This window comes from Neopelma chrysocephalum, unplaced genomic scaffold, assembly GCF_003984885.1.
Source record: "Neopelma chrysocephalum unplaced genomic scaffold, ASM398488v2 Primary Assembly neopelma1_65b, whole genome shotgun sequence".
Taxonomy (NCBI): domain Eukaryota; kingdom Metazoa; phylum Chordata; class Aves; order Passeriformes; family Pipridae; genus Neopelma; species Neopelma chrysocephalum.
The window spans coordinates 4,135,282-4,150,098 of record NW_020897723.1 but is presented as its reverse complement, the minus strand read 5'-3'; the positions used below and the strand labels follow the sequence as shown (position 1 = coordinate 4,150,098).

The 14,817-nt window shown below is 42.9% G+C and overlaps 2 protein-coding genes across 5 annotated transcripts in view; one reads left to right on the top strand and one right to left on the bottom strand.

The window, feature by feature from the left end:
• Nucleotides 1-231: 231 nt before the first annotated feature.
• On the bottom strand, nt 232-14,541 carry IL4R (interleukin 4 receptor). Of its 3 annotated transcripts, XM_027684082.1 has the most exons (10): nt 14,445-14,541; nt 11,615-11,728; nt 8,194-8,335; nt 7,188-7,339; nt 6,001-6,155; nt 5,118-5,274; nt 4,604-4,703; nt 3,968-4,037; nt 3,752-3,828; nt 232-3,651 (listed from the first exon to the last, which is right to left on the bottom strand). In XM_027684082.1, exons 2-10 carry the CDS (start codon nt 11,685-11,687, stop codon nt 1,548-1,550), a joined length of 3,030 nt encoding a protein of 1,009 aa, XP_027539883.1. In that variant the 5' UTR covers nt 11,688-11,728; nt 14,445-14,541; the 3' UTR covers nt 232-1,547. The 3 variants fall into 3 exon arrangements, with proteins under 3 accessions (XP_027539883.1, XP_027539885.1, XP_027539886.1); XM_027684084.1 differs by lacking the exons at nt 11,615-11,728; nt 14,445-14,541 and adding an exon at nt 9,622-9,722; XM_027684085.1 differs by lacking the exons at nt 6,001-6,155; nt 7,188-7,339; nt 8,194-8,335; nt 14,445-14,541 and having other exon boundaries at nt 11,615-11,727.
• Nucleotides 14,542-14,628: 87 nt separating this feature from the next.
• Nucleotides 14,629-14,817, top strand: part of NSMCE1 (NSE1 homolog, SMC5-SMC6 complex component) — a 7,038-nt gene continuing 6,849 nt past the window's right edge. For both annotated transcript variants that reach the window (XM_027684090.1, XM_027684089.1), the window contains exon 1: nt 14,629-14,726. The gene's annotated coding sequence lies outside the window, so the exon portion shown is untranslated. The remainder of the gene's footprint in view (nt 14,727-14,817) is intronic.

Here is a 14,817-nt window from a genome sequence, read left to right as displayed (position 1 = left end):
TTTTGCTTAAACTTGACTTTGTGGAGTCAGCTTACTTATGATGCAGACCATGGCCTCTCTGCATTCTGCTGCTTCACTGTTCCAGTGCAGCTGTGGCTGATGGGTCCTGAAAAGCATCTTCCTCTGTGTGTCTCACAGCCTCCCATCTCACAGAACTTGTGCTGATGCCAACTACAGCAGTGACCACCCTCATGTAAAGAGAAGAGTATTTCTGACAGAATTAAACCTCTCCTGAGTGAAAATAAAATTTAATCTGACATTTTTGGTTAAAACAAATAAATAACATGTTCATCAGCACCTTAGCTACAAGCAAGATCTTCCACTAACCACCACCATGGTGAAAGTGAGCTACAACCCAATGCCTGTATAAATATTAACTATCTCATCTAAATACAGATACACTGCAAGTCTCCTTCCTGGGCTTACATACCCTTTTTTCAGTGTTGTAAAATTGACGAAGTTACCTCCACTACTTGGCCAACTCGGAAGAGAGATTTACAGTACAAAAATGTTACTTACAAAATATGTTAAAACCAGTTGCTGTGCTTAGCATTATGGTTTCCTTCCTTTCGAATGGGAATACAAATAGGGTTTTCTAAAGGAGAATACATGTATACATTCTAATACACAAAATATTACTTGATGGTTCTTAACTGTTTTGTACCACTGCCAGCATACTAGGGTGGAATTTACCATATCAAAATATATGATAACACTGTAGAGAAGTTCGGAGTTGTCAGTAAAATTTCTTGAATAATTATCTAACAAGAAGTATATACAGCCTTTAAGCTGCGTGCATAATTCCCATTCCAACTGGACAAGAACAAGAAGCCAAAAAAATGTTCCATGAAGGTACGGTGTTGGACCACACATTAGATAAGCTTTCTGGGAAAACACTGCTTAGAAATGTCTGATGCCATTTACAGCTGCAGAAGTATGAAGTAATTCTGCTTGCTTTTACAGAGTAAGAAACTAATGACCAATAATAGCACTGTGTAAGCCCAAATGACAGTAATCTGTATTTCATGTCTTGATTGAGCGGGCATGGAAACATACACCCCATGCTAGGGCTAGGCACACAGGACAACACCCCCTACCCCAAAAGAAATAAGTTATGGAAGCTGTGTGCTAAGTCAGTCACCTCCCCTTTGACCTGCACCTATGTCCCACTTCCACGTGTGTCAGCACCTTCCACATCACCTTTGTGTGCTTCCCAAGCAACACACAACCAGGGCAATAACCACAGGAACTGTACTAAGAACTTCTGCTTCCTGCAGCTGTTGCTCCCTTTCAGAGATCACTCACAGCTGGAGACACTTCAGCTCTGGCTTTGCCCCAGCAGAGCTGCTGGGTGCCACCCCCACCTGTCCCCAGGGGCCTGCACCACCTCCTGGCTGCCAGTCCTGGGCAGACACTGGTGCTACAACCCCCTGAGAGATGTGTGAACAGTAGCAGCCCTCATTTCAGTCAAGATTGCAATAACAAGCAACATTTCAATTTGCCATACAGTTTATTTCCAAAGGCTTGCTCGGTCCTGGCAAATGTGACTAAGCTACCTCCATATAGCTGTTGTCCTCTTGGGCAAGGGCTTGCGCAAATTTCATTTTTTTCCCATTCTTCTTGCTGTTTTCCCTTAACAGTTCTGTTGGTCTTTCTTTAACTGCAAGTGCCAGTCTGGAGTCCTCACTGTGAATGGTGTGAGAATCAGAAGGACTGGAGTTATTCACAAGACAACAAAGCGACAGCTTGTCTGAGATGTGGAGCTCCAGGGGCCCTGCAGTTTTTCTGCCTAAGTTCATTCTAATGCTGTCCAGTGATGCTGGTAAGCCGGCTGCTGAGCCACTCCCCTTCCCTTCTACATGCTTCAGCATCTCTTCACTTCCCCCTGCAGCTCCAAGTTCCCTCAAGTGGTTGTGTGGGTGGCAGTGGCAGTCAGTATTCAGTTTGTTGTTGCTGCTCTCTTGCATTACTTTGCCAGTAGGGTTAAAGCTGTTCTGTTTTGTTCCCTGTGTAGTTCTTTCTCTGCTGTTTAAATCTCGACAGTTCAGCTCTAACAAATGCAACAGCTGTTCCTCTCTGCTGATATTTTCGTCATTGCTATCACTAGACAGCTCATAAGAGTTATCGATCCCAGGGCTGCCATTACTGGTCTGTGTGTCATTCTCACCAGAGGCTAAACCTGGGACAATGCTGCAACCAGGACTCTGAACAGTCAAACACACACAGTCCTTTGTCCTCAGGTCAAGTTCACAGATTGCAGTATCTGGAGGTGTTTCTTTGAGATTGTTGCACAGACCAATGAAGGATTCCTGTAATGAGATAACCTCACTGTCACAGTATGGACCATTACATTTACCTGCACTATCAAAAGGCTGATAACCTGATGGCTGAGGTGCAATAGGGCAAGAAATTATACTGGTTTTCTTTGGAAAATTTCGATATATTACTTGATTATGTATTTCTTCCTCTGATAGGAAAGCTGAAGCACCTTCATTTGCATGCGTGGAGAAAGATGGAAAATCAGTATGCTCTGAACAGGTGTTTGGAAAGTCAAGCTCAGTGTAGGGAGATCTGTAGTTGACATGACATGTCCCACTGTCAGCGGGCTGAGCAATTTGATCTCTACAGCTGCCTTCTGGTGTCTCTGACAATTGTCTTGGAGGCTGTGAGGAACATGCACCTTCAGAGCACAGAGTCAGGCTACTGTTGGCCATGGACTGGGACATGAGGGCACTGAAGCTCCTGTAGGCAGAGCCACAGGGCTCCAGGGATGGCGACGAAAGGGTGTCACAGCTCTTGTAGGCAGAACTACAGGGCTCCACAGATGGAGACATAAGGGAGTCAAAGCTCTTATATGCAGAACCACACAACCCCACGGGTGCAGACACAAGGGTATCAAAACTCTTGTTTGCAGGGTTGTTTATTCTGTCTGTTTTGGTCCCAAAGAACGGTTTATTTGTAGATTCCTGGATTGGGACACAAGAGTCCTGCTCACTTTCTGAACTGTGTAGAAAAAGGTTTTGATGAACCATTTGTTGAAGATCTCTAGCATCCAGAGAAGCAGAATTTATGCTGGAGCTCTGATAGCCAGATTCAAAGGATTCTTCTGACAGTTCTGACTCCTTGCTGGATGTACTACAATTGTAGTCATCTTGAGAGGCTTTGGTGAAAAGAGAGGCTGTATGAGAAATATCACATGGCCGCTGACTCTGGGCTGTGCTTTCTTTTGGATTTCGCTGTGGTGGATTTTCCAACTCAAGTTTCTTGAATGTTTTCCTCTCACCTGTGAGGATGTCTGGGTCTTTATTGTCTTGCATGTTATTTTCATCTGCCAGGAGTGCATCAAACATGTTAGCTAGTGCCTCATTGTGCTCTCTGAAAGCACCAATGCTGCTCTCACAAGGCTCAAACACGGTGATCTGGTTGCCAGTCTCTTCCTGGCTCCCAGTCTCACTGTCTGTTAAACATTCACAGATTTCAATAATGTCTTCAAATGGAGTTGTATCAGGGGTTAAAACTGCACTGCTGCCTTTTGGCAACCACTCTCCACACTTGCTGTGGCAGCTGCAAGATTTCTCAACATTTCTGATGTTATCTTTTTCCTTGAAGTTTTGGCTTGACAAACTTTGAGCCAGACAGTTCTTGCAACTTCTGTTTTTGGAAGTCAAAGGGAAAGGACAGTTAATGTTTATGTAACAGGAAACTACTTTATGCTGTAAAGCAGAGGTGTATTTTTTAATATCTTACTTACATTTGCTTTTCCATATGACTCTGCTTTAAGTCATGGAAAGGGAACTTAATTTCATCGAAGTAGCAGAAAACTGAAAACTAATAAGGACACAAATGAGATTTAGGACACATATGAATTGTATTTAGTATCCCCTGCACTAGACAGACAATAGCACTTATAACACATTCTACTTCTGGTGATCAGGAATAGGTATTTTTTGCAAAGCTTTTAAATTACCTTGACATTTTTTACAACCAAATGGCTCTTTGCCGGATTTGGGATTTCATCCCACCATTCTTTCTTCACTCTGCAAGGGAAGAATGAAAATTGTTTTGACCACTTGGGCTTCATCAGTGTATATTTCCCTCTTCTGTTCTCCTCTCCCTCTTCGGCACCTGCATTGCAGCAACAGGAAGTGCTTGTTCTGTACATCTCCAAGTGCTGCTTTTCATTAAACCAGTGCAAAGGTGTTTATATGTTTGGTATGTGACTGCTCTGCACAATGCAAGTCACATGTTCTTCTAATCATGTTTGAAATTATGTGTGAAACAGATAGGATCTCACTTTCACACTGCCACTAAAAGAAATTGAAAAGAAATAAAGACATTTAACCATCATTACTGGAACTCCAGCAAAACTGACAAACCCCTACTATAACAAGACCATTCTAGTAAGATTAATAGAGACTATTCAGAAAATGATAGAGCACAAGGGATTCGTGTTTATAAAACCTCTGCTCAGACAATTGATAAAGGTATTGAGAAAACCCAAACCCTCAGACTCCTGTACTAGCAGACATTCAGCTTATCAATAGCAATACTGATGGCTGTGTAAGCTGTTGCTCTATAAATCCTGAGCCAGTATGATACGTACTTTGTAAAACAGAAGTAGCAAATGACAGATCCTGCCATGATCAGTATGCAGGATATGGGCACAGCCATCTGCAGAATGTCTTCAGCTGTCACTTGATAATCTGTTAAAAAAACCCCAGACATTTACATGTGAGTGTGCATCTAAATAAAAGCACTGGCAATACCAAATTCATTGCTGCTCTTCTGCACCTTAAAAATACGCTTCTTCAGAGCCTCCAGCAGATAAACAACAGACCCCCACAGGTCTGCCATACTGAAGGTGTGTGGGGTGTCAGAGAACAGCAAATGTACTGTGGCCAGTTACTTGGAAGTGTTAGCTGCTGGGAGAGCCAATGTGCACTGTGAGGCCCAGGAGTTGCCTTTTTATGGTTAGTGTCTTTGGAAGCCTTTACAGACGTACTAACATTACATACAAAACGATGAAGAAGATAATTCTGTAACTCTCCTCCAAGAGAGCAGCAGGATATGAAGACTATACCATCCTTTTCCCAAGCTGCTATTTCTGACAGCATTACCATTGTGAAATTCAACTTCTTCACTCCATTCACTCCAGTAGGCCGGGTAGTCTGTGTAGTTACACCTGAGACTTGCAACGTAATCATAGCCCCTCCTCAAGGAGCTTGCAGTAATCTCAAAGCTTTTTGCCTGGTAGTTAATTGCTTTTACAGAAACCTGAAAAAAAAGTGAGAAAGTTCACTTTGATTTCTTTATAAGGTGAAGGGTTAGTGATGGCAACTAAACACCAGTAGTGTTACGTGTTTCAGTGATCTTTCACAAATGAGCTATTGAATGACTGTGTGTAATACTGCAGTTTGCTGTCATCAGTGGGTATTTGTGACATGCCACCATGCATGTTCTGCTTCTATCAGAAGAAGCCCAGCCATAAAGCGCTGGATTGTTCAGGAGGGTGTCTTAAGAGCCTCAGGTGCTCCATGGAGCCACCAACAGCATCCACCTTCCTGATATCTTAGGAGCAAATGAAGTTCAGGGAACAGGAGCACTGTATTTTCAATCTCTGACTACTGCAAGCAGCAGACCATTTTGGGGTGGCAGTCAGAACAGTTTCAGTCCTTTAACGCCCAGCTGAGTCACCTTGGGGCAACATGACCTGTGGCAAGTGACCCTGAGATTAGATCAGTTGGTTAAAACTTGGTGCTAATAATGCCCAGGTCACAGGTTCGATCCCCTGTATGGGCCATTCACTTTAGAGTTGGACTCGATGATCCTGGTGGAACCCAGAATGTTCTGTGATTCTGTATGATCAGGAACACTGTGGGACTTGCCCTTGCTGGCCCTTACACCATTATTCATGAAGTGGTTTCAAGAATTTGAGAGGACTTGTTAAACTTGAAAACTCCAGAGGGACTGAAAATGAAGAGACTACTAGCTGTGTCTTACCTCCATCGGGTGCTGCTTCCTCCAGTATTTCAGTTCATAGATGACTGGCTGTCCAGAGAGTGTGGATGGAGGAGAGTAGCTCTCCTCCCAGCTCAGATTGAAATTACCATTTTCAGACTTCTGAACGGTAAGTTTTTTGGGGGCCCTCGGCTTAACTGTATGTCAAAAAATACAATTAAGGACAACATGAAAATGGGAAAGAACTGATGGAGAGATCAGAGTGACAAGCATTCACCAGAGACCAGAATATCATTGCCGTTAGAGCACTTAGCCCTTTTCAGTATGCTGTAGCACAAGGATAAAGAAGCCAAACCAGAGCAACTTCAAGGAATTTATTAACAAGCACTGATTCTTCAAGCTGGCTAAACAAACTGCAAGTACAGCCTTTTGGTGCACTGGACACAGCTTTCAGCCTGGAGAAACAAGAACAGCCTGTGCTCTGCCAGGAGCAGCTGTGGGACAGCCAAGCTGTCCTGGCTCCCTGGCTCCTGGAAACAGAGGCAGGTTCTTGCTTATCTGGCTGATAAGCAGCAGCAACAATCAAGTCTTCTGAAGTGAACCAACTCCTTGGCCTGTCTAAGGTATGTGAGTGATTTCTCTGAGTGTTTGAGGTGACAAGCGTTAACAATGTGTACACTGTTCTGACCAAACTGGGGGCCTAGGGAGAGACATGAACTGTATCTACACCCTGTCCTGTGACAGAGCAGATTTATGCACTTTTAATCACTGACTGTTATAATATAACAGCAATTACTGTAAAAAAATCTTCTGTTCATGTGCCATGATTTAACTTGCATGAAAAATCAGAGTATAACAGAGGCAGAAATGGAAGAAGTTTCAGTGGGGATAGCCTAGTGTCTTTCTAGAAACTGAAAGTAACACATTCCTCTTCATCCTGTAATTCTACAGCCACAAGTAAAAAGCATTAAAATCTAAGACCCCAAACTGCTGCTGGCTCACAGCTGAGAGGGTACAGCTAGACAAAGAATCACTCTCTGCTTTCCCCATTACTTATACTCATTCCTTAGGAATCTAATCCAGAATTAGGTTTCTAAGACAAACAGATCTTGCATTTAAGCCCGCGTGGCACTCTCCACCTCTGATAAGGAAAAACTGCTCTGGTGACATGAATGAGCAGTAATCTAGAATTGCAAAGCCTGGAACCAGACATCTAAACAATTTCTTACCAACAAGGGCTGGTGTAACATTGTAGTTCCATATATCAGTCCCATTGAACTGTAGAGCTAAAACATATGTGAGGCCTGATACAAAATAATCTGGACATATTGTGCAAATGCACCTTAAAGCGTCTTTTCCATTCTCAGGAACACACACGTTTCTGAAAAACAGGTACAAAATTATGTGATGTTTAGAGAGTGTGTCACACTATTCCTTGAAAAGGTGAAATCAAGCTTCCCAATGTGCAGAGCTAATCAAATCTGAGACAAACAAGCTCAGTTCCTGGAAATGTTTCCAAACCAAAACTGAGATTCCCAAACAACCCACCCTTCGCAGATACCCCTTGGATATCTGAATTGCACAAATGAAAAACTTGACAGAAAGGCTAAGGATTGATCCCAAGAGGAAAAATTACCACCCTTCGTCACACTTCAGTCTCTGAAAGAGCAGACTAACAGCTTGTTAGTATAGGAATAGGCTTACTGCAGTGTATGAGTGAGGTTATCTGGACGTGGGTTTGGTGAAATCATACAGAGAGGAACAGGAAAACACAGATCTTCCTTTGCAGGAGATGATGACTGGCCCTGCTGCAGAACAGGCACAACAGTCTGTGCCTGAACATGGAGTTAGACTGCATGCAGACAAAATCACCTGGGCTCCAAGGGAGAGTACCTTTCACACAGGCTACAGACTGGTAAATAAGGTAAGATTTCTCATGAAGAAGGTAAAATTTTGCATGAAATGAGGGTTTTGTTAACTTACAAGAGCCCTAACACTCCTGCCAGTAGGATCCTTCCCCTGTACTAAGAGAATGGAGAATTCTATGGAAGATTAGGCCACTGAACAGAGTGTGCTGTTAATTGTAGCAACCCATTTTACTCCTGGCAAGAAGAATAATCTGAATTACATTTTGTCACAGACACCCATGGTAGAGGGAGGGATTTAAAGCCAATAGTGACTATAGGACATACGAAGCTCCAACAATGGCAGTGTAACATCTTATGAAGCACTTACGACACAGAAGAAACGTCCTTGCTGTAGCAGAGCAGGAATTCTTTGGAACAGTTAGTTTGTGCTGGCACCTTCCAGTGACAAACCAGCTCTTTGTCAAAGTCAGTGAAACATGCAAATTCCTGTATGTGTCCTGCAGTCATAACTAGGGAGAAGCAGCACACAATGAGAAGCAAGAGAATCAGAAGAATAAACTGGACTAAGCAGAAACATTAACTTTTTCATTTAAATAGAGCTACCAAAACCCTGTAAATTAATTGAAAGCATTGTTATCTTTTGAGTCTAGGTAAATGGCAAGAGGGGCACATCACCAACTGTCTCCACCTTTCTGGAGACAATGTCTATGATCTTGGAGAGGAAGAGTCTGCAATAGTAATTGAAATAAAAAGGCACAACTCATCCAACACAGACTTCCAAGCACAGAAAATCCAATTCCAATAGTTTTATGTAAAACATATCAGTATTTAATTACAAAATCGCATAATCCCACCTATTAAATACAAAAGGTTAAAAAACCAAAATGCAGATAATTAACAGTCAAGACCAGGATCACTGTCTACAGGCATGACTCATGTTTTACCTATAATGGTTCTAAGCTTCCCACATGCATGCCTTCTGCTTCCCCAGAGCAGCTCCCCTATGCCTAGATGATCTTCCTGCCACCGACTTTCTTCTAGTATACACTTTTCTTCATTTCATACAGTATGTCCTGTTCTGTCTTCTACTTGCAATTGTTATGAGCATTCGGAGCCCAGGAGAGAGTCACAATGTGCCAGGCACTTGGGGGTACAGGAAAGCCAAAAGTCTCTGCACTCTCCATGTTCAAACTTATAACCTCTTTCACTATCTGTATTTAAGTAAAAAATACACAATCCTCAGTATCCCTTCCAGCCTCACTTTCTATTATTTCAATGCACTCCACATGAGTGAGACATGGAACAGAAGAGGATCAGCTATGTGACAGTAAGGTCATGCTGTTATTTGCACTAACAGTCTGCCAACTCTGGTGCTGGAGTGTGATCACTTCTCAGTAGCAGTCAGAAATAGCTAATACTTTTATCATCCCAGACAATTACTTGCCGTTTCTGATGTTTGACTTCTGTTTTATTGGTAAATAATAATACCTCCCTTTTTTGGCACAAGTTGTGCAAATATAAATCCTTCTTTCCTACTTTACATCTCAGTTTCCTATAAGAAATTAAAAATAGCTTTGATTGGTTTTTAGAATCCTATTAATTGAAATTTTTCTGATAGTTTCTGAAACTCTCTGTGCTTGTCATTTACATTGCAAATGCATAATTCAGTTGACAACAATTCACATCCTGCAAGGTCCTTGTCCTTCAGCCACTGCTGCTTCATGTGCTTATTCTTTCTAATTGGTACTTCAGTTTCAGATTATTCCTCCCAAGCAAAAAACTTTGTTGAAAGTACCTAATTTCATTTTATGTCCCCTACATTTCTACTTTTCTGTAGTCCACTTGTGTTATTTTTTCTGATACAACTTCTGCATAGCCTGAGACAGTACGGCATCTGAAAATGTAAAATGTGATGGTCAGCTGCCTTTTAGTGGACATGAGACACAACACAATGGGATCTGTAAAACTTAGATTATAAATTGTCTGGTATATTGACTGTTTACAAACCTAGAACTGACTGCAGGCATGGTTTCATTAGTGATCAAATACTTAGGAAATGTTTTGGTTTAGTTACTAAGGTAACATATTTATCCTGTAGGTATGAACTATTGCTGTTATGTCCTCTCTGGATGGCAGTACCATGTTAGGTTCCCTTTTGTTCTGCATGGTCCCTGATTCTTCCAAAACCCCCAAGAATCATCAGAAAAGCAGCAAGTTAAACTTCTGCAACACTTTAGCAGTCACACTGCTTTTTTATTTTATTTTTCAATGTGTTAATGATCTTATGCTTTCAAGAATACTTCAATTAAATGAAGTTCTTCCTCCTGTGTTAAGCTATGACAACTAACAGCTTTACTTTATCTTGCCTTTCAGTGTCCACATGTCTTTTCAGAACTCTAAATTATATTCTCTACTCTTTTTCCGTGACCTTCTCGCTTTTCCATCTCTGGTACACCATATATTTTTTTAAACCTCAGATATTTGAGAGTTTCCTTTTGAAACTACATACAGTACAGAATTTATTTTGAGTTAGTGTTGTTAAAAAAGGGAACTGAAATACTGAATTTCTTGTCTAATCGTCAAATAGTACACCATGCTGAAGAAATTTAAAACATGTAGCTAACTAGGCAAACAAACCCAAAGGAAACACTGTAAAATTAAACTTTGATAAAGATCATTTATAGAAAATGTGGGATTACCCAGATCAGACAACCCAGCCAATGCACTCTCGCAAACCTTGATGCTTCTCCTTAATTCAACTGCACTATTTCATAGTACATAAGACAGTAGTTAATAAATCTTCATTTTTTTAGACAGGCTATTTTAAACTGTCTTTTTACTATTTTGATTTGCTTTATAAAACAAAACAAGACCTAAGAAACTGTAGGCACTGCAGAACTAGTAAAACAAATTACAGCAAGCAAAATGCACAATTCATTTTCCAGAGAATAAAAATGCATTACTGAAAACCATGACTTTATATATCTAAATTGTATTTATAATCAAATATCATAAAAGATCCAAGGAAAAAACATGGTTATATTGAGCCTCTGCTAGTTGAACTTGACAAAATAACCCTTAAGGAACCAGCAGCACTTGGGCTCAACACCTCCTGGCAGGCCAGCGGCGCAGCAGGGACACTCCAGATCCCGTCCTTCCTCCACCCCTGCGCAGGTACAGTCACAGCCAGGGCCTGCCAAATCTGTTCAAATCCAGGCAACTACACGGTGGCATAGAGAATTTAGGAATTTCCTTAGGAGTTACTTCAGTGTTCCTTTAGCATTTTACCTGCCTGTGCTTCACACCAGAGAGGAGAAGCTCAGGCCTCCTGCACCGGGGGAAGGAGGCCAGGCAGTGAAAGCCTCCCACAGGCATTACAGACTTCACAGAATATTCTGAGTTGGAAGGGACCCACAAGGATCATCGAGTCCAACTCTTAAGTGAATGGCCCATACAGGGATGGAACCCACAACCTTGTTATTATTAGCACCATGCTCTGACCGAGCCCATCTCAGAGGTGTCCAGTGCAGATCATATAATGCGGAAGGAAATGACTTTCCAAACGTGTTTCTCCTTTCTGCAAATTTCTAATTTTTCTAGACCCTATGGAAAAGTTCAATGCAAAGAAAAAAAATCTAAGAATTTATTCTAGTATAAGGCTATTTATGACATCTGAAGTTACAAATTTTATAGTAGTTAATTAGTGGTAATAGCATTGCCTACTGGTCATGGAAAAATGCTGTCAATAAAAACTTCAGTACAATAATCTAAAATATTGACAAACATACCTTCATTTGTTGTATACGAAAAGAAAAAGATCCAAAGGGTATATGGTGCAGCACTTATGAGTCTTGCCATCATTGACACTGGTCAGGTTCAGCAGGAAAAGCTGTGATGCAGTTCTGCCAACAGCAAACATTATTATGAGCTTGCATCCCTGTGCTAGTCAAGGTAAGGGTGTATGTAGCACTTCCTACCACTCTGCTAGATGTTGGGATTCAGATTCCCTGCTGTGCCTGATTCCCACACCCTGCACCTAAAATGCACTCATGAACAAGAAGACACTTAGAAGAATAAGGAGAATACAAATGAGCTAGAAGTAGAAGACTTTTCTGCAAAGTTTTAATGACAGAGGATACAAGACTGACGTTGGCAGTGGACCTACTCTCTTCAGCTACTAGAAAAGGAAAGCTGCTAGAATGTGAGCTATTAAAAGCATTGTCACCAAAGCCCTGATTCCACTCAGATAACTGAAAGAATTTAAGAATGAAGTGTCTGGTCTATTGACTAAAATGTTCTCCTCGAGTCCTATCACCTGTAGGTTGATAATATGGATATCACCCTCTTGAAAAAATGTTATCAAAGAACTCTGAGCATTGCTCCAACAGAATGCAGATTCATTAAAACGGTAAATAATTGGAGGTTATAAAGCACATACCTAATCATGGTATAACCAGCTAAACTTGGGAGAAGGAAAATTATGCAGCTTTTACCTATTAGAATTCCGTAAGCATAGCAAAACCATTTATTTAGGTAAACTGAAAACGGGTGAAATAATTAACTTCAGACTTTAAAAAAGCATGTTTCCCCAAGATTTCTTTGCTGATGTAACGCAGCCACTTAGTGGAAGTCCATATTCTGCATAAAATATGGCTACCAGCTTTCATATCACTACACATGGATGTGAGGCATTTAAAATTTTGGTATATTTGTAGGTGAAGTCATGTTAACTAATATGCTTTTGGCTTTGCATTCTGCATAAAGAGGGATAAAATTTGTTCAGCAGCACATTGTTAACACACAACTTTTTGGTCCCTTCCTCTCATGCTCTTAGAATTTTCTAACCTCCATGTCGGGACACAGTGTTGTTGCTGCCAGCGAGCTACAGCTGCTCTTGTTTACATCTGTAAAGTTCCCAGGTGGCACATTAGGTTTTATTTCAGAGCATCATGATTCTCTCAGCGTGACAGAGTAAAGAGGAAGCCCAGCCATGATTTCTCCCATTCCCACATGCATGATTGACCACTCTTTAAAACTAGCTTCTAAGAGTTAAACATGGAAAATTTCCATCTCAGAGGTAAGGGATAAGGACACTGTTAGTGAAAACAGAAGATCAGAATGGAAACTCTTCCACGACATTCTCTCGGGCAGTTACTAGTCATCTAACAATAAAAGACATACCAGAAAGATAAATTTCTTATAAATGCTCGAGAAAACTATTATTCAAGAGCTGAGTTCTTCACATTCTGGGAACAGATGAAATGTGACTGAGCATAGTAATAAATTTTTTGAAAAGAACACAAGCGCCTTTGCTGCTGCTCAGGAAAAAAAAGCAAACTGCTCCAGCATAAAAAAATTCCTTCTTTTTCCTTTTTCCTGGAGTTCTCAAGAGACGAAGCATTTATTTTCCACTGTTAAGCAATACTGTCGCATGACAAAGTTCCAAGGAACTCTTAAAACTTTGGCAGAAAATCCTGGACCACGTAAGCACGTCCAAATGAACAGATGGCAGAGCAAAACCATCTCCCCATGGGCGAACAGATCCACACACAGGGATGAAAATTAGAGCTCCAATGGAACTGCAAAGGGAGAAAATTTTAAAATGTCCATAGTTTTTCTGCCTGTTACATTCTGGGTTTTTCATTATATATATATGAAATACCAATCTTAAGAAAGTATGTAACACATATAAAGCATATTAAAATTGTAGTAAACCTAATAAACCCAATATATGTAAGGAAAGTAAGTTGTAAAGACATAGGTGACTTCCCCAAAACTAGGAAAGAAATCTCTGTAGGGGCTAGAAGCAGGTCTGCGTCATTACTGGCACAAGTTACATGCTTTAATCACTTTATCGTTTCTGTTTCTTGAAAAAAATACGATCCGATTAAAATGATTTCATTTACTATCAAGAAAGACAGTACTAACTTCTGGTCTTCTAAGGAAATTAGGGTCACATTTCATTAACAGGCATAATCTGCAAAACTGTAATGCTCAATGAGTGACTCCTGTCCAAACCACAGAAGTCAGATATTATACGCAAGGCTGCTCGATGCACCGTTGCTGGGCTGCAAATGTATAGCTTTTTAAAACTGGCTCTTTTTAAAACTGAATTCTTACTCTTTCAGTTTAAAGCACCGGCTGTAACCGCAGACCAAACCGAGACAAGCGATACACGGCAAAGCAAAAGGTTCAACAACAGATTCTGTATCAATACTTGAAAAGAACCCCCGTCCGTCCCGCAAGGCCCGGAGCTCTGCGGGACCGGGCAGGGCCGGGAGCGCGGCCCGGGGCGGGCGGGGCCGTCCCGCAGCCCGTCCGGCGGGAAGGGCATTGCCGGGATTACACCAGCCCCGGCCACAGCACCGCAAAGGGAGCGCCCGAGTTAAACAGCAGCCAGGAAGGAGAAGCGCACCTGCCCCTGGGCTTGGAACGGAGCTGCCCACCCGGGAGGGGCCCCGGGACACCCTCCCGACCAAGGGACCCCGCGGAGCTCCGGGGGAGCACGGACAGCCCCGCCTTCCCTTCCCAGCCCCTGCGCGGAGGAAAACACAGACCACACAAAGGGCGCGCCAGACGCAGATAACGCGAAGGAGCCGGTCCGGCCGCCGGACGTACCTTGCCCTGTCCGGCCCCCGCTCCAGGCCGCGCTCCAGGCCCCGCTCCAGCCCGGGGCGATCCCGGCCCCGCACACGGCGCTGCCCCGGCCCCGGCACGGCCCGAACCGCCCCCGCCAGGCGCGTCCGGGGCGGGGCCCGGCCGGGAACCGGCATGATCGGGGGCGGGCCCGGGGGCTGATCGGGGGCGGGGCCGACAAGGGGAAGGGGTGGGGCCTGATCGGGGGCGGGGCCATCGATGGCAGGCGCGCGCAGAGATCGCCGAGCTGTCGAGCAGAGGCCGGTGCGGGGGAGCGGCCGGGGGAGGTGGTTCCTCGGCGGGTCCCGGCGGGGCCGAGGGTGGGGGGCGGCGGGCGGTGTCTGGGGCGGGCGGT

Coding starts and splice junctions, on each gene's coding strand:
- IL4R (XM_027684082.1), bottom strand. CDS start 11,687: ATGATGGCAAGACTCATAAGTGCTGCACCATATACCCTTTGGATCTTT. Junction 4,704..5,117: donor AGAAGTTGAATTTCACAATG/GTAATGCTGTCA, acceptor TTTTTTTAACAG/ATTATCAAGTGACAGCTGAA. Junction 3,829..3,967: donor TGGTTGTAAAAAATGTCAAG/GTAATTTAAAAG, acceptor TGTCCTTATTAG/TTTTCAGTTTTCTGCTACTT.